The 23,820-nt window shown below is 40.6% G+C and overlaps 1 protein-coding gene across 4 annotated transcripts in view; it reads right to left on the bottom strand.

The window, feature by feature from the left end:
* The window catches only part of HTT (huntingtin), a 192,377-nt gene that overhangs the window by 158,588 nt on the left and 9,969 nt on the right, over positions 1-23,820 (bottom strand). For all 4 annotated transcript variants that reach the window (XR_012131891.1, XM_073237967.1, XM_073237966.1 and 1 more), the window contains exon 2: positions 21,156-21,239. Coding sequence is in view for 3 of the 4 variants with exons in the window: in XM_073237967.1 (XP_073094068.1) it covers positions 21,156-21,239 (84 nt within the window). In the remaining variant the exon portion in view is untranslated. The remainder of the gene's footprint in view (positions 1-21,155; positions 21,240-23,820) is intronic.

Below are 23,820 nucleotides of genomic sequence, written 5' to 3'. Positions count from 1 at the left end.
CAGCAAAAATGAACAAGTGGACTATATTAAGCTGAAAAGCTTCTGTACAGCAAAAGACACCATCAATAGAACAAAAAGGAACCCTACAGTATGGGAGAATATATTTGAAAATGACACATCCGATAAAGGCTTGACATCCAGAATATATAAAGAGCTCACATGCCTCAACAAACAAAAAATAAATAATCCAATTAAAAAATGGGCAGAGGAACTGAACAGACGGTTCTTCAAAAAAGAAATACAGATGGCCAACAGACACACGAAAAGATGCTCCACATCGCTAATTATCAGAGAAATGCAAATTAAAACCACAATGAGGTATCACCTCACACCAGTAAGGATAGCTGCCATCCAAAAGACAAACAACAACAAATGTTGGCGACACTGTGGAGAAAGGGGAACCCTCCTACTCTGCTGGTGGGAATGTAAATTAGTTCAACCACTGTGGAAAGCTGTAAGGAGGTACATCAAAATGCTCAAAATAGACTTACCATTTGACCCAGGAATTCCACTCCTAGGAATTTACCCTAAGAATGCAGCAATCAAGTATGAGAAAGACCAATGCACCCCTATGTTTATCGCAGCACTATTTGCAATAGCTAAGAATTTGAAGCAACCTAAATGTCCATCGATAGATGAATAGATAAAGAAGATGTGGTACATACACACAATGGAATACTACTCAGCCATAAGAAAAGGGCAAATCCTACCATTTGCAGCAACATGGATGGAGCTGGAGGGTATTATGCTCAGTGAAACAAGCCAATCGGAGAAAGAGAAATACCAAATGATTTCACTCATCTGTGGAGTATAAGAAAAAAGGAAAAACTGAAGGAACAAAATAGCAGCAGAACCACAGAACTCAAGAATGGACTAACAGGTACCAAAGGGAAAGGGACTGGGGAGGAGGGTGGGAAGGGAGGGATAAGGGAGGGGGAGAAAAAGGAGGGTATTAAGATTAATATGCATGGGGGGGAGGGAGAAAGGGGAGGGCTGTACAACACAGAGAAGACAAGTAGTGATTCTACAACATTTTGCTATGCTGATGGACAGTGACTGTAAAGGGGTATATAGGGGGGACCTGGTATAGGGGAGAGCCTAGTAAACAAAATATTCGTCATGTAAGTGTAGATTAATGATAAAAAAAAAAGCAGTTCCTGTGTGGTGACCTCCAATGAGTTCTACACAATGATATAAAGGGTCTGTTTGTGTTTATACAGAGGATCAAAGCCTAATTTGGCTACCCTGAAAATGAACTAAGATACGATATGAAAAAGAACTTCCAACATCAGCACTCTCGGGAAGAGTCATACCAGAAGATGACCATCAAAAAACCCCAACAAAGATCCATGCACTGCTACAGGTGTAGCTGCATCCATCCCACCAGTTCCTGGACTTGCCATGGGAATGAAGAAGGAGATATCTAAGCTGGCCTGTGCATACAGCAAAACAACAAATTTGACTGGATCTAAACTGTTGGAACTCAACCAAGAATTAGGAGAGTGCAAATTGTAGCGCTCCAAAATCTTACAACTACAGACTATTTACTGTTAAAAGAACGTATGGGATGTGAACAGTCCCCAGGAATGGGCTGTTTTAATTTGTCTGATTTCTCTCAGACTGTTCAAGTTCAGTTGGACAATATTCACCATATTATAGATAAGTTTTCACAAATGCCTAAGGTGCCTAACTGGTTTTCTTGGCTTCACTGGAGATGGCTGGTAATTACAGGTCTGCTTTGGTTATGTAGCTGTATTCCTATTATGTTAATGTGTGTGTGTGTAATTTAATTAGTAGTTTACAACCTATACATGCTGAAGTTACTCTACAGGAAGGTATGTCAAAGAAATAATCAATCTTTCCAGGTTTTCTTCCACCTGCTACTTCTATAGCTTTTCTTCTTCCTTCCTAATTATAACCCTTAAGTAGAATTCATGCCTCATATCGAATTTACCGAGTATCATAATTCTTCCAAGTGGTAAAGATACCTCAAGACAAATGCTGGGCATAGAAACCACAGGGCATAAAATATGCAAAGAAGTAAAAAGCTAACCTTTTCAAACAATAAGGCTTCTCTCTCACTTACCAACTTACATTTCCCTGTATGGCCCCGGAAGATGACTGGTTAGCCAGAGACGGGTAAGATTCCTCAAGGGAGGAACAACCTAAGACAGGCACAGTCGCAGGGGGGCCATCAGGTGAGAAATTGGGGATCAACAGTGGTGAGGCTTAGAACCTCCCCCCCCTGTTCTGAGAGAAATCTTCTGCATACGTGGATGTTTTGTTTCCCTTGTCTAGCTTGGATTAATAGTCTATAGGCGCACACCTGATCATCTACATTTGCCCTCTTACAGCACTAAACTATGTTTTCTACCTTTATCTTGCATCTACCTACCACTTCAGCATTTTATTAAAAATAATAATAAAGAGAGAAATGTGGTATCCACATATAAATCAAGTATAAAAATCAAATGAATATTCATATTTGAACTGTTTATAGTTCATAATGCATGATGAAAACCAAAAGCCTCTGTGATGACTGCCCTTGTACTGTTCACCATGTAACTTATTCACTATGTAAGAATTTGTTCTCCATGTAAGAACTTGTTCATTATGCTTCAGAAGATTGGAGACTGACGAAAATTAGGCTTGTGATGGATTAATGATTGTACATTGAGCATTGACTCCCCTATACAGAATTTTATTGTTGTTAACAACCATTTGATCAATAAATATGAGAGATGCCCTCTCAAAAAAAAAAAAAAAAGTACACACTTCCAATTGTAAAATAAATAAGTAACCGGGATGTAATGTATAGCATAAGGAATATAGTCAAAATATTTTAACAACTTGGTATGGTGATAGCTGGTACCTAGAATTATCATGTATATAAATGTTAAATCACTGTGTTGTACACCTGAAACTAATGTAATACTGTGTGTCAACTACCCTTCAATAAAAAAAAAAAAAAACTGGTGGTTGCTAAAGGGAAAGAGATGGGTTAGGTGAAATAGGTGAAGACAAAGAAGTACAAATTTCCAATTATAGATGATCTGCGGGGATGAAAAATACAGCACTGGGAATACAGTCAGTAATATTGTAACAACTTTGTATGGGGACAGATGGTAACTACATTTATTGTGGTGAGCAATTTGTAATGTGTATAACTGTCATCTCTATGTTGTATGCCTGAAACTAATATAATATTGTATGTCAATATACTTCAATAAAAAAATAATAAATAAATAAATAAATACACTTTCTAGCCATTTTTCTCTCTCTTCTTCTTCTGGTACCCCTATAATGTGAATACTGTTCTGTTTGGATTAGTCGCACAGTTCACTTAATATTCTCTCATTCCTAGAGTTCCTTTTCTCTCTCTATCTGCCTCAGCTTCTCTGTTTCCTGTTCTCTGATTTCTATTCCATTAACTGTCTCCTCCACCTCATCTAATCTGCTTTTAAATTCTTCCATTGTTTGTTTCATTTCTATTATCTCCCTCCTGAATTTGTCCCTTAGGTCTTGAGTATTTTTTGGTAGCTCCATCAACATGCTTATGAGTTTTATTTTGAATTCTTTTTCAGGAAGATTGGTGATTTCAGTCTCATGGAGCCCTCTTTCTGGTGTCTGAGGGATTTTGGATTGAAGAAGGTTCCTTTGCCTTCTCATAGGCCTGGAGCGATGGCACTGGTCACCGGCAAATGGTGCAGGTGTCAGCTGGGAGGACAAAGTCCCTTCCAGCTTGCCAGTCGCTGGGCCTGTCTCCGCTGTCTGTGCTGGTTAACCGTGCACAGGGAGCAGCCTCTGAGTTAGTCCCCTAAGCTTCTGTGGACGGGGTGGCCTTCAGGATGGCCTAATGTGCTGGTGGGAGTCACAGGTGAGCAGCACAGGTTCTGCCACGGGAAGAAAGCCCTTTTGTGCCTCCCGGACTCCACACCTGTCTCTGCAGAGACACTGCTTTTTGAGTATTTTAATTAAAAAAAAAAAACACTGCCTCAGATACTGAAGTCCATATACCCTCTGCTCTCTGCTGACAGGTTACTTCTCCTCTTACAATACTCCTATAGCCTTGGATGGAAACCAGTAAAGCAGTGTGACACTTACTCCTCTTTAATCTTGCTCTCACTCAGTATGTTCCAAGTATAACCATATTTCACTGCAGTCACAGCATGATCACGGTCAGGCTGTTTTCTGCTGGAGTCTGTGTTAATGTTTGTAAATGATTTTAAAATGTTTAACTAAGACATCCTGTTTAGACTTTCATGACCAAGTGGGTCACACCTACCCAAGACACAGACAAACTGATGGGCCTCATGCATGAACTGACTGCACAGCGCTGTGAAGTATCAGAAGACAGTACTACAGCCCGTGAAATATGCTCTATTCCTGAAACCTCAAAATCAGACTGCTGTTTCATGATCTCAGTCTAGAATACTCTGAAATGGAGGTTCCCCCTTCCCCTTTCTCACCACATCTTGATCCCTACCAATAATCAGAAGAGCCATGAGCTAAAAGAAAGCAAAGGACCTTATCAGCACTGATCAACAAATACAAGCAGGAACAAACAGCAAAGCCACTCAGCAGTTTTCAGACCCCATCCACGTGGAACACAGCTGCGAACAGAAGACTAAGCAGGAAAGGTCCCTGAGTGTAGCGGGCACACACTGCTCAAAACAGTGCTGCCTACAGAAGTAGAGTGCAGGCTAGCTGTGTGACTTCGTGCTTTCTGACAGATACATCAAAAACAAACAGGTAAAGTTACTTTTAACAACTTAACCTAATATATCCAAGATATTATTTCAACATGTAATCAGTATGAAGAAGTTGACATATAAACAATCCTTTTTATAGCATATCTCAATTCAGACACAAAATTTTCACCAGAAATACTTGAACAGTATTTACACTTCATAAAATTCACAGTTGAAAAATAGGTTCAATTGCAATAGACAAGTTCTGGGGATATAATGTACTCCACAGTGATTACACTCAACAATTCTGAAAGACTAGATGTGAACTGCTCTCAACACAAGAAGACATGAAAATTATGTGACTTTGGTAATGGTATTATTTAGCTAAGGCTATTGTAATCACACTGCAATATAAAAATGTATCAAACCAACATACTGTACTCCTCAAACTTACACAATGTTGTATGTCAATTATATCTCAATTAAAAGAAAAAAATAGGCTCATATAACATTTCCAACCATACTCAAAAGTTCTCCAATAACTACATCAAATACTGATTTTTAGACTTCAACAAAACTGCTATAGTGCTAATCAGGTTATCTATTTCTTCTTGAGATTTAGAAGTTTGTCTTTCAAGAAACTTTCCCATTTCATCAAAGTTGTCAAATTTATTGGCATAAAGTTGTTCATAATACACCCTTATAATCCTTTTACTATCAAAAAAAGTTATATTGGTATCACTTTCCTCATTCCACATATTGGTAATTTGTGATTTCACTCTTTCGTACCTGGTCACCTCAGTCTTAAAACTTTTATTTATATTCTCAGAGACCCACTTTTAGTTTTATTGATCTTCTATACAGGCATACTTCATTGTTTTTAGACTTTTTTAAATTGGCATATCATTGATACACAATCTTAAATTGGTTTCAAGTATTCAACACAGTGGTTCGACATTTACCCATATTATTAAATCCTCACCCCCACTAGTGTGGTTACTATCTATCAGGACAGGAAGATGTTACAGAACTATTGGCTGTATTCTCCATGCTGCACTTCCATCCCCAGGACCAACTTATATTATGATTGAGAATTTTGTGCCCCTTTATCCCCCTCACCCTCCCTGCCCAACCCAACCTCTCCTGCATGGTAACCACCAGAGACTTTCCAGGGCCTCTGAGTCTACTATTATTTTGTTCATTTTGTTGTGTTTTGTTTCTAGATTGCACAAGTGAAATCATCTGGTACTTGTCTTTCTCCACCTGGCTTATTTCACTTAGCCTAATACCCACTAAGTCCATCCATGTTGTCACAAATGTCAACATTTCTTTCTTTTTCATGGCTGAATATTCTATTGTGTATATGTATCACAACTTCACTATCTATTCACCTACTGATGGACACTTAGGTTGCTTCCATACCTTGGCTATCATAAATACTGTGGCAGTAAACACAGGGGTGCATACATCTTTTTGAATCACGGACTTTGTTTTCTTCTGGTGAATCCCTAGAAGTGGAATTACTGAGTGGTAGGGTATTTATATTTTTAGTTTTTTGAAGACCCTCCATACTGCTTTCCATAGTGGCTGCACCAACTGACATACCCACAAACAGTGTAGGAGGGCTCCATTTCTCAACAACCTTGCCAATACTTGTTGTTTCTTTTCTTTTGGACAGTGTTCATTCTGACTGGTGTGAGGTGAGATCTCATTGTGAGTCTGATTTGCATTTGCATGATGATTAGCGATGTGGAGCACGTCTTCATGTGCCTGTTGACCACCTTTATTTCTTCTCTGAAAAAAATGTCCTTTCAGATCCTCTGCCCATTTTTAATGGGCTTATTTGGTTTTTTTTGGGTGTTGAGGCATATGAGCTCTTTGTATATTTTGGATGTTAACCCCTTATTAGATAAATCATTAACAAATATATTCTCCCATACTACAGGATGCTTTTTTGTTCTGCTGATGGTGTCCTTTACTTCACAGAAGCTTTTTGGTTTGATGTAGTCCTACTTGTTCATTTATTATTTTGTTTTCCTTGACCAAATGTGTCCAGAAAAAAACCGTTCATGTTTATGTTCAAGAGAGGTTTGTCTATATTTTCTTCTAAGTGTTTTGTGGTTTCATGACTTACATTCAGTTCTTTGACCCATTTCGAGTTTACATTTGCATGTGGAGCTAGGCAGTAATCCAGTTCATTATCTTGCATGTGGCTGTCCAGTGTTCCCAACACCAGTTATTGAAAAGGCTGTCTTTCCCAATGTATATTTATGGCTCCTTTATCGTGTATTATCTGACCATATATGCATGAGTTCATATCTGGGCTCTCTATTCTGCTCCATTGATGTATGGATCTATTCTTGTGCTAGTACCATACTGTTTTGACTACTGTAGCTTTGTAGCATAGCTTGAAGGCCGGCAGCATAATACCCCCAGCTTTATTCTTGTGTCTCAGCAGTGTTTTGGCTATTCAGGGTCTTTTGTGGTTCCATATGAATTTTAGAACTATTTGCTCTAGTTAATTGAAAAATACTATTGGTATTTCGATAGGGATTGCATTGAATCTATAAATTGCTTTGGGAAGGATGGCTATTTTGATAATATTAATTCTTCCTATCCATGAGCATGGGACGTATTTCCATTTCTTAGTGTCTTTTTTCATTTCACTTATGAGTGTCTTGTAGTTTTCAGAGTATAGGTCTTTCACCTCCTTGGTTAGGTTTATTCCTATATATTTTATTCTTATTGATACAATTGTAAATAGAGTTGTTTTCCTGATTTCTCTCTCTGCTTGTTTGTTGTTAGTATATAAGAATGCAACAGATTTTTGTGTATTAATTTTGTATCCTGCAACCTTGCTGAATCAATTATTAGTTGTAATAGTTTTCTGGTGGATTCTTTAGGGTTTTCTATGGGTTAATGCTATGTAGTCTGCAAACAGTGACAGTTTAACTCCTTCCTTACCAATTTGGATGCCTTTTATTTCTTTGTGTTGTCTGACTGCCATGGCTAGGACCTCCAGTACCATGTTGGATAAGAGTGGGGAGAGTGGGCATCCTTGTCTTGTTCCCGATCTTAGAGGAAAAGCTTTCAGCTTTTCACTGTTAAGTATGATGTTGGCTGTGGGGTTTGTCATATATGGCCTTTATTATGTTGTGGTACATACCCTCTGTACCCATTTTGTTGAGAGTTTTTATCATGAATGGATGTTAAAATTGTGTTAAATGCTTTTTCAGCATCTATTGAGATGACTGTGTGGTATTTATCCTTCTTTTTGTTCATATATGTTGTTGATTTATGAATATTGAACAATCCTTGCATCCCTGGAATAAATCCCACTTGGTCGTGATGAATGATCCTTTTGATATACTTTGGAAATCAGTTTGCTAGTAATTTGTTGAGGATTTTTGCATCTATGTTCACCAGGGATACAGGTCTATCATTTTCTTTTTTTGTAGTATCTGTTTGGTTTTGGTATGATAGTGATGCTGGCCTCATAGTTTAGAGGTATTCCCTCCTCTTTCACTTTCTGGAATACTTCAGGAAGGATGGGTATTAGCTCTTCTTTAAATGTTTGGTGAATTCAGCAGTGAAGCAATCCAATCCTGGACTTCTGTTTGTTGGGAGTTTTTTATTATCAATTCAATTTTTTATTGGTAATTGCTCTATTCAGATTTTCGGTTTCTTCCTGGGTCAGTCTTGGAAGGTTGTATTTTTCTAGAAATTTGTCCATTTCTTTTAGATTGTCCAATTTATTGGCATGTAATTTTTACAAAATTCTCTAATACTTTTTTGTATTTCTAGTTATCCACTGTGACTGTTCCTTTTTCATTTCTGATTTTTTTTTGTGTGTACTCTCTTTTTTTTTTTATAAGTCTGGCAAGGGGTGTATCTATTTCATTTTCTCAAGGAACTAGCTCTTGGTTTCATTGATTTTTTTCCTGTTGTTTTATTCTTTGCTTTTTTACTACTTTCTGCTCTGATCTTTATTTTGCCTCTCCTTTTATTAATTTTGGGTTTCATTTTTTCTTGTTTTTCTAGTTTCTTTAATTGTGAGTTTCAACTGTTTATTTGGTATTGTTGTTTCGTGAGGTAAGCCTGCATTGTTATGTACTGCCTTCTTAGAACAGTTTTGCAACATCACATAAACCTGGGACTATTATACTTTTGTTTTAATTTGTCTCTGTGTATTGCTTGATTCCTGTTTCAGTTTGTTCATTGATCCATTAATAATTTAGAAGCATGTCATTTAGCACCCATGTGTTTGTGGGCTTTTTTGTTTTCTTCATGTAATTTACTTCTAGTTTCATATCAACTGAGATGCCACTTGATATAATTTCAATCTTTTTTAATATACTGAGGCTCTTTTTGTGGCTTAGTATGTGATCTCTTCCATAGAACATTCCATGTGCACTTGAGAAAAATGTGTATCCTGCTGTTTTTAGGTGGAATGGTATCTGTTCTCTCTTATTTAATGTGTTCTTCAGTGCCTCTGCTTCTTTATTTATTTTCTGTCCATTGATGTAAATGGCATGTTAATGTTTCCTCATATGAATGAGTTGCAGTCTATTTCCCCCTTTAATTCTGTTAATATTTGTTTTACATATTTAGGTGCTCCTGTCTTGGGTGCATTAATAATAACAGTGTAAGAAGAAGAAAGATATTCATAATAGTCATACCCTCATTTGATCCATTTATCATTCTATGATGTCCTTCTTTATCTTTTGCTACTTTGTGTTTTGTAGCCTATTTTGTCTGATATAAGTACTGCTATTCCTGCTTTTTTCTCCCTACTATTTACATGAAATATCCTTTTCCATCCCTTCACTTTCAGTCTATGCTTGTCTTTAGGTCTGAAATGAGTCTTTTGTAGGCAGCATATAGATGGTCATCTTTTTTTATCCCTTCTACCACCCTATGTCTTTTGAATGGCACACTCAGTCCACTTAAGTTAATTACTGATAGGTATGTCCTTATTGTCATTTTATTAATTGTTTTCTGGTTGATTTTTAGCTCCTCTCTGTTCCTTTCTTCTTCTTATACTCTTATTATTATTATTTGATGGTTTTCTTTAGTGTTGTGATTGCATTTTTAAAATTTTTGTGTATCTATCATAGGCTTTAGGTTTTGTGCTTACCAAAGGTTCAATGATAGCTTCCTGCCTATGTAACAATCTATATTAAGTTGCTGAGTGCTCTATTTCTAAGACAATCTAAAAGTACTTTTTTAAGATTTTTCTTCCTCCTTCTCACTTTATGTATTAGACGTCATAATCTGCATTGTTTTCTGTGTCCCTTGTCTGATTTTTTGTACAGTTGGTTTTGCTACTTTTATTTGTTTTAATTTTCATACTTGCTTGGTAAGTAATTGGTTGCCTAATTTACTGTGGGTTTATTTTCACTGGTGAAAACTAGGCCTCAGAACATCTTCATCTACAGAAGTCCCTTTAACATACCTGAAATGCCCATTTACTAGTGGTAAATTCCTTCAGCCTTCATTTACCTGGGAATTGTTTAATCTCTGCTTCAAATATGAATTATAATCTTGCTGGGTAGAGGATTCTTGGTTGAACATCCTTCTGTTTCGGTACATTAAATACTTCCAGCCACTCCCTTCTGGCCTGTAAAGTTTCTTCTCAGAAGTCTGATGATAGCCTTATGGGGTTTCCCTTTTAAGTAATCTTTTTTCTCTCTGACTGCTTTCAGTACTCTCTCCTTATCCTTAATTTTTGTCATTTTAATTCTTACACGTCTTGGTGTTGTCTTCGGGTTTCCTTTTTGTTAGGGAATCTCTGTACTTCCATGACCTGAGTGTCTATTTGCTTCCCTAGATTGTTGAGATTTCTGCAATTATTTCCTCAATGAGACTCTGTGCTCCTTTGACACCCTCTTCTCCTTCTGGTTCTGCTATCATGTGAATATTGTTTCATTTGTAGTTGTCACACAGCTCTCTCAGCATTCTTTCATTCCTAGGGATTCTTTTTTTCTCTTTGTTCAGTTCTGAGTGGCTCTTTTTCAGCTCTTGTATTTCTCTGTTGAAGTCCTCCCTGAGATCTTCAATACTTTTCCACAGATCAATGAGCATATTTATGACTGTTACTTTGAAATCTTTATCAAGAAGGCTAGTGATCTCCATTTCACTTGACCCTCTTTCTGGTGTCTTATCCTGTAGTTTTGTTTAGAACATATTCCTCTGCCTTCTCATTTTGTTAGGGTTTCTGTGTTTCTTCCTTCATCAGAAGGATCTGCTATGCTTCCTGGTCTAGAGAGTAATGGCTTTATGAAGTCCTGTGGTGCCCAGAAGCTTGAGACTGTTTACTCTCCAGTGCCTAGTTCTCCCTTCCAGTGGAGCCCCAGTAGCTGAAGGTCGGCTATGGGATGGGCCGCCTTTCTGTCTATCTGCCAACATCGGTGTACTTCAGTCCACCTAGGAGGGTAGTTTGCCTCAGCCAGCCCTTTGTGAGAGGCTGTGCTTCTGCTGGTCTCACTGTGGGTGGGGCCACCCTCTCTCTGCCCTGCAGCAATGGCAACCCTGCTGGACTAACAGGGTGGGCAGGGTGAGGGTGTGGCACTGGGCTGGGCTTCCCGCATGAGGAAGGAGCGCTTGGAGCTGGCTCCCGCAGGCGTCTTCCCAGTTTTTCTGAGAGAGGGCCAAGAAAGCTGGGAAAGCCTCCTTCTGCCTGCAAGGCAACCAAGGTCTGACACTCGGGGCCAGGCAGACAGGCATCTCTGCAAGAAAGCTCCTCAGCGATGAGCTGTCAGACGGAGAGATGGAGCAATTGGTCCCAAGACGACCCAACCTGTTGGGCTGAGGGAGGGCTAGGGAAGTGTCATGTACCTGCCCTTCCTCCTGTGGAGAGAGCTCTGTCCAACTCTCGCCCTCTGACACCCTTCCAGATGCTGGTATCTTTCAAACTGCCTCCTCTGTGTTGGGTCTCAGTGGTACCAGTGGAGCCCATCTGTCCTCCATAAGCAGCCGGAGTCTCAGCCTCCCTGAGTGCTCCAACTCTCCCTGGTGTCCAGCCCCATAAAATACCAAATCAAATTGCAATGCAGGACTCACATTCCCACCACAGATCTCCTGGGGCAGGTGTGCGGGGTTCCTGAGCACTTATCCCCTCCCCACCCCATCTGTCTTCCTCCCACCTGTGGGTGGAGATGGGGCAAGTGCTGGGATGCTGACTAAATGTGGCTCTGCCACTCTAGCATTTTCTGCGTGGTCTTCTCTTCTTCACCAGCTGTAGGATATTTTCAGGGTTAGTTGTATTTGCTGTAGGTGCTTCCTTGGCGTATATGTGGAAGGAGGTTTCTACCTTGCCTTCCTGTCTCACCACCTTTTTCACCCTCCATTGCCAGACATACCTTATTTTATTGCACTTCACATTATGGCACTTCCCAGAAACTGCATTTTTTACAAAGTGAAGGTTTATGCAACCCAGCATCTAGCAAGTCTAGGGGCATTGTTTTTCCAACAGCATTTGCTCAGTTCCTGTCTCTGTGTCACGTTAGTGATTCTTGCAATATTCTAAACATTTCCATTATCATTTTATTTGTGCTGGTGATCAGTGATCATTAATGCTGCAACTATAATTGCTTTGGGGCACTATGAACCACAACCATATAACATGGAGAACTGAACTGCTAAGTGTTGTGTATATTCTGACTGCTCCACCCACCAGCCATTCCCATCTCTGTCCCTCTCCTAAGGCCTCCCTCCTCCCTACACAGCAACACTGAAACTGGGCCAGTCAATAACCCCGCAGAGGCCTCTCAGTGTCTCCAGTGAAAGGAGGGCCCACACGTCTCTCACGTTAAATCAAAAGCCAGAAATGATCAAGCTGAGTGAGGAGGCATCTCAGAAGCCAAGACGGGCTGGAAGCTGGGCCTCCGGCACCAAACAGTTTGCCAGGTTGTGCATGCAAAGGAAAAGTCCTCGAGGGATGCCGAGAGTGCTCCTCGGCAACCACACGAATGATAGGAGAGCAGCCTTATTGCTGATCTGCAGAACATGAGCGTGGTCTGTGTAGATCAAGCTGGCCACATATTCCCTGAAGCCAAAGCCTCACCCAGGGCAAGGCCCTAACTCCCTCCAATAGCGTGAAGGCTCAGAGAAGTGAGGAAACCACAGAAGAAAACCAGACGCTGGCAGAGGCTGGTTCATGAGGCTTGAGGAACAAAACCGTCTCCATGACAGAAAAGTGCAGGTGAGGCAGCAAGTGCTGATGCAGAGGCTGCAGCAGGTCACGCAGGAGTCCAGCTGAGATCATTAATGCAGGTGGCGGCTACACTGAACAGCAAGCACATGCTCACGTGGATCCAACAGCCTTCAGCTGGAGGAAGAATCCGCCCAGGACTTTCACAGCCGGAGAGGGGAAGTCAGTCCCTGGCTTCAGAGCTCCCAAGGACAGGCTGACTCTCCCGTTAGGGGCTAATGCGGCTGGCGGCTTTAGGTTGGAGCCATTGCAAAAACCCTGGGGCCCTTAACAATCATGCTCAATGTACTCGGTCCATGCTCTTCAAACAGAACAACGAAGCCTGGGGGACAGCACGTCTGTTCACATGACTTACTGAATATTTTAAGCCCACTGTTGAGACCCACTGCTCAGAAAAAAAATTCCTTTCAAACTACGACTGCTCATCAACAGTGCACCTGGTCACCCTAGAGCTCTGACGGAGATGTACACGAGATCAATGTTGTTTCCATGCCTGCTGACAGAATCCATTCCGCAGCCCGTGGGCTGAGGAGTCACTTCAGCTTTCAAGTCTTATTATTTTAAGAAATGCATATCGTCAGGCTACAGTTGCCTTGGACGGTGATTCCTCTGATGATCTGGGCAAAGTAAACTAAACCTTCTGGAAAGGATTCACTGTTCTAGATGCTGCTAAGAACATTTGTGATCCATGGGAAGAGGTCAGAATCTCAACGTGAACAGGAGTTTGGAAGAGGTTGATTCAACCCTCATGGTGACTTTGAGGGGTTCAAGACGTCAGTGGAGGAAGCCACTGCAGGTGTGGTGGAAACAGCAAGAGAAGTGGAATTAGAAGTGGGTCCTGAAGATGGGACTGCACTGCTGCCTCTCATGGTAAAACCTAAACACCCGCGGAGCCACTTTTATGGGTGAGTAAAAGAAAGTGGGCTCTTGAGAAGGAATCTACTCCTGGTGAAATGCTGTGAGGACTGTTGAAATGACAACAAAGGATGTAGAGTATTCCAGGAACTCGGCTAATAAACCAGTGGCAGGGTTTGAGAGGACTGACTCCAATTTTGAAAGTTCTACTGCGGGCAAAATGCTACTGAACAGCATCCCATCACAAAAAACGTCTGTGAAAGGAAGCGTCAATTGATGTGACAAACTTCATTTATCGTCTTCTTTTAAAAAATGGCAACGACCACCCCAACCTTAAGTAGCCACGACCCTGATCATCAGCAGCCATCAAGACTGAGGCAGAGCCCCCACCAGCAAAAAGCTCAGGACCCACTGAAAGTCCAAATGATGGTTAGCATTTTTAGCAAAAAAGTTAAGTTTTAATTAGGCTCTGTACATTGTGTTTTTAGACATAGTGTGATCACATACTTAACAGATTGCATATAGTGTAAACATACTTTTTTACATGCACTGGGGAACCAAAAACTTCACGAGACTCACTTTAACTGCAATATTCACGTTCCTGCAGTGGTCTGGAAGCAAACCCACAGTGTACCTGAGGCCTGCCTGTGTGCTTCTTGTTTTCTGCTTTACTGACTTCTGTGCTTATCTTTATGTCTATGCTTCCGATAAACTTAGGTTTTTGTTTATACTTCTTTTTCAAGTCCCCAATGTAGAAGCTGAGGTCACTGATTTGAGAACTTTCCTTCTTTTCTGAAATAGACATTTAGTACTATAAATTTTCCTTTAATGTCTATAGCAGCATACCACAAATTCTGAAATTCTTTGTTTTCATTTTCAATCAATTCAAAATATTTTCAGATTTTCCCATGACTGCTTCTTTGACCCCTAGGTCATGTAGAAATGTGTTGTTTTCCACATATTTGGGCCTCTGCATATTATCTTTCTGTAACAGATTCCAATTTAATTACACTGAGATCAGAGAATATGCATTGTATTAATCCTTTCATATTTAGAGACTTGTTTTATGGCCTAGCACACATACTGTCTATCTTGCACAAACTTCTGTGAGCATGTGAGAGAAATATGTTTTCTGCTGTTCTAGGTGGAATGTCTATAAATGTCAATCATGTGTATAAAATGCCACAGAGGTTGAGAGGGTTGTTCAAGTCTAAGTCTTCCAGATCTAGGTTATATGTGTATGTGTTCTAAGTGTTTTTGGGAGAGGCTGTTGAAATCTCTGACTATAATTATGGATCTACTTTTCCTTGCAGTTTAATCAGGTTTTGTTTCATGTATATTTGAAGCTCTGTTCCCAGGTACTAGGATTATGGTCCCCTTGAAGAACTGATGCCTTATCATTGTGAAAAGACAACCCTATTCCTAGTATTAGTATTTGCTTAGAAAGCCACTATTTGTATTAAATTAACCAATCTAGCTTTCATCCAGTGTTGGCATGGTGAGCCACTTCCATTATTTAACTTTTAACTTCTTGTGCTTTATATTTAAATGGGTTTCTTGCAGGCAGCATATACTCAGTCTTGCATTTTCATCCAATCTGAAAAACCTGTCTTTTACATTTAATGTCACTGCTGATATAACTGGCTTTAAATCTACCATCACACAATTTCTTTTCTATTTGCCCTATGTGCTCTTGGTCTTTTTCCCTATTTCTGCCTTCTTTGGGTTGTATGATTCCATTTTGTCTCCCTTTTTGGTTTATTAGCTTAAATTGTTGTGCTTTTCATTGTTGCTTTATTGTTTATAGTGTCCATCTTTAGTGATGTTTTACCACTTCACACATAGGAAACTGACAACAGTATTATATCAGTTTCCTGTGGCAGCCCTAACAAATCACTAGAAACTGGGCAGCTCAAAGCCACAGAAATCTATTCCCTCCCAGTTCTGGAAGCCAGAGTCCAAGGTCATCATCAGCGAGCTGAACTCAAGGTGCTGGAAGCGCCGTTCCTTCCAGAGAGCCTGACGGGGAAGGGGTCCTTGATCTTTCCAGGCCTGGTGGCTGCCAGCGTTCCCTAGCTTATGACCACCACTCTCATCCTCAAGGCCAGCACCTTCAAATCCGGCTTTTTTCCATCTTCACATTACCTTCTCTGTGTATATAAAATTTCACTCTGCCTTCTTTTTGCAAGGGTACATGTAACTGCATTTAGGGTCCACCTGGATAATGCAGGATAATCTCACCGCCTCAAGATCCTTAACGTAATCATACCTCCAAAGACCCTTTCCCTTAGAAGATAACGTTTACACAGGATTCCAGAGATTAGAACCTGGTATCTTTGGGGGCAGAAGCATCAGTCTGCCTATCTCAAGTGTATTTCCATTTCTGTACTTTCAGCCTTTATGCTGTTGTCATTTATTTTACTTCTACATGTCATAAACCCCAAAATGCATTGTTTAATTTTTGCTGTAAACAGTTAACTTCTAAAGAAACCAAAAATGAGGAGAAACAGTCTTATACTTTCCCACTATATATATCATTTTCTTGAGTTTTTCAATCCTTCGTGTAGATCCAGATTTCAATCTGGTATCATTTTCCTTCTACCTGAAACACTTTCAGTATTTCTTAGAGAGGTTGCCTGCTGCACATAAATTATTTTAGCATTCATGTGTCTGAAGAAGTCTTTATTTCCCCTTCTTTTTTTCTAATTCAGGTATTATTGATAAACACTCTTATGAAGGTTTCACATGAAAAAACAATGTGGTTACTACATTTACCCATACTATCAAGTCCCCCCCACACCCCAATGCAGTCACTGTCCATCAGTGTAGTAAGATGCCACAGATTCACTATTTGTCTTCTCTGTGCTACACTGTTTTCCCCATGTTCCCCCACACCATGTGTGTCAATCATAATATCCCTCAATCCCCTTCTCTCTCCCTCCCCACCCTCCCCCACACACCCCTCCCCTTTGGTAACCACTAGTTCCTTCTTGGAGTTTCTGAGTCTGCTGCTATTTTGTTCCTTCAGTTTTGCTTCATTGTTAGACTCCACAAATAAGGGAAATCATTTGGCACTTGTCTTTCTCTGCCTGACTTATTTCACTGAGCATAATGTCCTCCAGCTCCATCCATGTTGTTGCAAATGGTAGGATTTGTTTCTTTCTTATGGCTGAATAGTATTCCATTGTGTATATGTACCACCTCTTCTTTATCCATTCATCTACTGGTGGACACTTAGATTGCTTACATATCTTGGCTATTGTAAAAAGTGCTGCAATAAACATAGGGGTGCATATGTCTTTTTGAATCTGAGAAGTTGTATTCTTTATATTTCCCCTTCTTTTTGAGAGAGATATTGCCACTGGGTATAGAATTCTATACATTGTTTCCAGTGAGAAATCCACTGTCATGCCTAAGCTTTGTTCAGTGTAGGTCTTTTTTATGTATTGTCTCTAATTCCATATTTAATGTTTAATGTTTCTGTGTACAAATCATCTGTGCACTTTCTGGGTCAGCTTCAAATGGCTGCTTTTTCTCACTATGAATAACATTTTCCTGATTCTTTGCATTTCTGGCAATTTTTTACTGAATGCCAGACCTTATTGGGTGCTATATACTTTTGGATCCTGTAATTATCTTGAACTCTGCTCTGGGATGCAAGTATGCTGATAACTGCCTACTTTGCACACTGCGATGCATACTTTCAAAGAGTATTATCACCTTGGATTTGCTTTTAAGTTTTATTAGGCAGAATAAAAGTAACATCTTACTCTCGGGCTAAGATAGCCCTATTATTAAGGCAAACCACTCTATACTCCACTCAGTACCCATGGAAATGAGATTTCTACTCTGCCTGCTGTGAAGGGGAGCTCTTCCAGCACCTGTGTGTCAGCACATCTTCCTTCTAACCCTTTTACGTGATTCTGCCCCAGGGCATTTGCTTACAAGCATGTGCATGTCAATATTCAGTTAAGACTTGAGGGCCCCTCTGCACATCCCCACAGATCCCCCTGTGCTGCTCTCTCTTCTCTGGCATTCTCCCCAGTGGGCTGTATGTAGCCACCTCGGCCTCCCCAGGCTGCCAGCTCTGTCTCCTCAACTCAGCAAACCACCAGGCTCTGCCTGAGTTTGCCCTCCTTGTGTCCCATCTGGAAACTCCTTCCAGGTAGTAATGTGGGCAAATTACAAGGCTCCCACATTAGTCTACTTTTCCAGGACCATTATAAAGGCAAATCCTGTACTTCTTGCTTATGAGAAGAAAACATCTTTCTTCATTTTTTTTTATTTTGGTATCATTAATCTGCAATTACATGAGCAATATTATGGTTACTAGACTCCCCCATCATCAAGTTATTTCTTGATTTTTTTAAACTTTTATTTTTTAACATACTGTTAATAAATTTTCTGCTCACAAATACAGTATCTTCTTCTGTATCATCTTCCATAAAAGTAACTAACATTCCCTTCTATAAAATATATCTTACTTTTTCAATTCCCCTAAAGGTAAGTCATTACTTTTAATTTCCGATAAGATGAACAACACTGTACCACATCACTACACACTTTCCTAGGGACAAACTCCTGGACTGGACTGCTAAGTCCAAAAGACAACCATCTAAAGCTTTGTGTTTTGCCAAATTGCCTTTTAAGAAGGTTGCACCACCTGACAAAAACCCTCAGTATTTTTAATGTTTGCCGGTTTGACAGGTGGAAACAGTCCTCATTTTTGTTTCAGTCCCTTTCCACTGATTACTAGTCGATTTGAACCTATCTCCATGGAAAGCACACAAAAAAAGTGGTAGTGGTTATGTTTCCTGGCCCAGGCATATCTCTTCCTTCCTAAACCACTATTCATGTTCTTTGCCTATTTTCCTCTTAGGATGATAGTCTTTTTCTTAATCATTTATAACTGCTCTTTACACAGGCTACTAAACCTTTGATATATACGCTGTAAATACTTTCCCCAAGCCGAATTTACTTTTGAGTTTAAGGCAGATTTGACATACTGAACTATGTTTCAATCAAAACAATTTTTCCCTTTATATCGTTAGCCTTCCTAAGCCTAAGAGTAAATGTTCTTTTTGTAGTAACGATTTCATTATTTTTACATCTAGGTAATTAACCTGACATTTGCCTTTCTTTGCGATATGAGGTAGAGACATATTTTCCCCCTAAACAGTCAGGTGGCTCAATAATCCATCATCTCCCTACCAATACAAAATGTTCTTTATTATGAATTCACACACACACTCCACTAACTTTCTCTCCTGTGCCTTCTTTAATGTCTGACAGCTGCTCTAACATCATGCACACCAGCTCTCGTCATTACTGATTTCAGATTTTCTTTGCAACATGCACGTATTCTTGCAGATGAACAAGTTAAAAAATACCACTACTAGAACTTTGATCAGGATCACTTTAAATTTCTGGACCAATTTAGAGAAAATTGAACTTTATTATAAAAAAATCTTCCCATCTAGGAAGGGAAGTAGTCACCTATACCTTTCAGGAAAGTCAACAGCATTCTTCATGTAGTTAATGCAATATTGCTTGTCAATTTCCTGAAATTTTGTATGTTGGTGCTACTATGTATTAAATCTTGAACCATGGTAGTTTCCAACTGATTTATGCCAATATTGAGGGAATCTATGGATTTCTGTATATTTTTATGTACCCAACCACCTTATCAAGGTACACTTGCTTGGATGAAGGTCCCTAGGTATTCCCAAGAAGAAACTTGTTAAAAACAAACCCAGACTTCACCCAAACAGAAAATACAATTGTGTTTGGGAAAGACAGCAGTAAGGTGGTTTTATTACTATATTTTTGACAAATTTTCCAGATGATTTCAATGCTCATCCATATTTAGGAACTAGTAGGTCAGACCATGAAATAGAGAACTAAAGTAGACTAATACTCCCAAGATACATGAAGTTTTAGATGACTTCCCACATCAAAAACACCAGAAGCTGCCACTGAAATAACCCCACTGGAGACAAGGTCAGTATATGACAGAAGCTACAGAAATGGACCAAAGACTTAGTTATATTCAAGGAGAGATCACAGGAAGTGCCAGCCATCAGGATTTCATAAAGCATTTTATGTACATAAAATGCCTACTTTAGTTCTACCCTCTGAAATCCCTGCAAAGTGAGGAGCGTATCTTAAAACAAACTTGTCCTCTGTCCAGATGAGACCAAAGATGAGCTCCCTGGGTCTGTAAGATACCCTCTCAGCAATGCCCTTTTGCAGAACAAGGAGTATGATGACCGTCAGCATCGCTCAGCGAAACAGAAGAGACACACTACTCAGAGAACCATTGACAGCTAGTATTTTTATTTAAGGTGCCAAACTTAACCACAAAACAATCTTGAAATATCTCAACATGCTTTACTAACAAGTAAATCTAAGCCAACATCCCATCAATTCCACTGAGAATTATCATGAAACAAAGGAAGCAGAAAGCATGAAGTTCTCTCAGTAACACTGTAATTTCTTCACATGTTGACAGATGGCAACTAACTTTATTAGGTGGTGAGCGTTTAGTATGTAACTGTCCAATCACTATGTTGCACATCTAAAACCAATATAATACTGTATGTGAACTATACTTCAATTAAAAAATTTTTAAAGGCACAAAGCACTCAAATTGAAAAACATCTTATCCGCTGGGTCCATAAGCTTTCAAAGTGAAACTGTTTATTCCACAGGAAAGAAAAAGAGAGAAGGACGGCACACATGCCCACCTGGGGAACAGAACTCAGGAATCATCAGTGCACCTGTCTGTCTCAGCCATTAGAAACAGGCCTAAAATACTTACCATCCACAGCTACTAGGAACAGTGTCAGAAAGACAGCCAAAAGCAAAGAGAATGAGAATTAGCGAAGAAGCTACAGAAGAAAGTGCCACTAGTTCACCCCAGAAGAAAGATCAGCACGAGAAGCAGACCGCCAATCAACTGCACGTGGCCCCATGAGTCCAGCGTGCAGACGAGCAGCAGCAGCAGCCGCCACGAGCAGCACGAAACTCCTCCAGGGCGAACAAACAGCAGCAAAGGGCCCAAGACAGGCACGTGAAAGCTAGGACAATAAGTCTCATGTTGGTCCAGTTACTACAACAATGTAAAAATATCAAACAGAAGATGATTTTTAAATGATTACAGTTACCGAGAGTGCTAATTAAATACAAACATGCTGTTCATTTATCATAATGGTTTTGACTGTGGCATGTAAGACTACAAAAGGAAACATTACTCATTATTGTGTCCGGATATCCTTGATATACAGCCAGAAATATGGGAAGAGTCTTTTAAACACTGTAAGACATCTGGGGATACCATTAAAAAATGAAAATATATGAAGTTTCTATTTTCACTAGAAAGTTCAAAGTGTACTTACCTGAGAGACTGTGCCACTATGTTTTCACATATTGTCAGACAATGATTCACACGGTCTTTCTTGGTGGCCGACAGTTCTTTCTTTCTGAAAGAAAGTAAAGGGAGAGGAAGTGAACATGCACTGAATTATCCCTTCCATTTATTTCTAACATCATTCATTCACTCAATAAACACGTCTTGACTAGCTCAGCCAAGGACTTTCTAAATTATTCTTCTCTATAGAAAAGTTAAGTGATGTTACTAATGCACCTTATTTTTCTGACTTTAGAGAGGAGAAAGCGCAATGGCAGCAGGGACTTGCCCAAGGTCACAAGGATGGAAGGGGTATGCAATTCAATGAAATACAGGAAGATAATACCTACGCTGCATACCTTCCTTTCTCAGAATCACCTTGTTAACTGACTGCAGTCAGCATGCCACAGAGACTTCATGCTCTCTCTACAGCAGAAAATAAAGTATAAACAAGGCTTATCACTTCTACACCCCAAACAGCTAGAAACAAGCCTCCTGCTCCAGAGCCATTCTCAAAAGTCTCCTATTAAAACTTCGCAGTCAAAGAATGGAGATAAACAGCCTGGTCAAGATCAGATCAAAGCTGCTTTCTTTCCCACTCAAATCTAGGGCTTTAGATGTCTTCACGGTAGGCACCATCCAAATAAGGTAAGAAAGGGATGGTCCATGAGGAAGTCAAAAAAATAAAGCACGCTTAAGATCCACCTCCAGAGAAGAACTGGAGTGGTTACTACATGGTACTAATGAACCAGGTAGCACTAGGTTTTTGAGAGAGTTCAATTACCAAAGACATAAAGAAACCTCACCTACAAACACCTGTGACTATTTAATCCCTATGCAACCCTCAGGCTCCAAAAAGTGCACCTGAAAGGAAGAGACCACTGCAGTTGTGCAAACCCAGTGAAGGCTCCAAAAGGCACTTCAGACACGGCCAGGGAAAAAACGGGCAGGAGGAACCTGCAAAAGGGTGACCTGTTAAGGGAAAGGACAGGGGTTCCAAGCTGAACTGCATGCAGCCTGAATGAGAAGCCTGGCCCAGGAGAACTGGAGAGGGAGCTTCCCATGGACTGCCCAGTTCCAATCCATCAGGAATGGACTGGTGGGTGCATGTTTTCCACTGGCCTCTTTTCCATATGGGACTTTTATTATTTAATTATATTGCAGAATGCTGGTCACCCACCAAAACACCATCCTTCCCTTCCTGGACACATGCCTCCTGGTTACAAGTTCCACTGCCCAGCTTCCCAACAGCTCAGGATAGATACAGAGGAGACAGGAACAGAACTAGAGATAGTTCTCACAGATGAAGTGGGAATGGAAGTAGAGAGCCTCTGCCTCATACCTAACACCCATGTTTTGACTATACAGATAAAGCCCATGAGAAGGCTCCAGAATGGAAGGAGCCCAGGCTGGAAGGAGAAACAGAGGGGAAGTAACAACCTCCCAAGCCACCCACTTCAAAAGCACCATGACGGAAACATGCTTCAGATGTCCTTCACTTGGCAAGTGGGTAAGTGACTTGCCAGTGGGTTTCAGCCCCGGGCAAGTTCGCTATGGATTCAGTGTGACCAAAGAAATTGACAGCAAAACGCTCTTGGGGTGAAAGGGTTATACCCAGGTTTATTTCCAGGTGGCAGGTCAGTCACTAGAATCCCGTCCGCTCAGAGCGAGTCTGAAGGCAGCAAGCCGGTCTCTGCCCCTGGGCCCCTCTGTCTGTCTGCACAGCCGTCCTCTGGGCCTCCGTCCTCGGCGCTGCCACCACTCCAGCCTCTGCTCTGCTCTCCTGCAGCCTTGAAGCCCTGCCACCGTGTCGTGCCCAGAACACTTGGTGGAGCTCTTTTTAGAGTCACATTGCCCACAGGTGTGCAGTGGGCTAGTCAACCAGGGCAAAGACCCCACCAAAAAAGAAAATTACAGACCAATATCCCTGATGAACACAGATGCAAAAATACTCAACAAAATATTAGCAAACCAAATTCAAAAATACATCAAAAGGATCATGCACCATGACCAAGTGGGATTCATCCCAGGGATGCAAGGATGGTACAACATTCGAAAATCCATCAGCATCATCCACCACATCAACAAAAAGAAGGATAAAAACCACATGATCATCACCATAGACACTGAAAAAGCACTTGACAAAATTCATGATAAAAACTCTCAACAAAATGGGTATAGAGAGGGGGAGAACCAAGATGGCGGCATGAGTAGAGCAGCAGAAATCTCCTCCCAAAACCATATATATTTTTGAAAATACAACAAATACAACTAATCCTAAAAGAGAGACCAGAAGACACAGGATAGCAGCCAGACTACATCCACACCCATGAGAACCCAGCGCCTCGCAAAGGGGGTAACATACAAGCTGCAGCCTGGTGGGACCCTAGCGCCCCTCACCACAGCTCCCGGCCGGAGGAGTCGGAGTGGGGACGGAGAAGGAGCCAGGACTGCTAAACACCCAGCCTTAGCCATCCGGACCAGAGTGCAGACACACAGTGCATGCGTGGGGTGCTGGAAACTAGGAAAACAGGACACTAAGATCTGTGAGCGGGTCCCCGCAGCCAGCGCACCTGGGACAAAGAAAAGCGAGTGCTTTTTGAAAGTCTTAAAGGGACAGGGACCCCACCGCTGGACAAAAGTGCCCCAGGACA

The sequence above is a fragment of the Manis javanica genome, chromosome 5, assembly GCF_040802235.1.
Source record: "Manis javanica isolate MJ-LG chromosome 5, MJ_LKY, whole genome shotgun sequence".
NCBI lineage: Eukaryota > Metazoa > Chordata > Mammalia > Pholidota > Manidae > Manis > Manis javanica.
The sequence above is the reverse complement of the archived record's forward strand: the minus strand, read 5'-3'. Positions and strand labels throughout refer to the sequence as shown.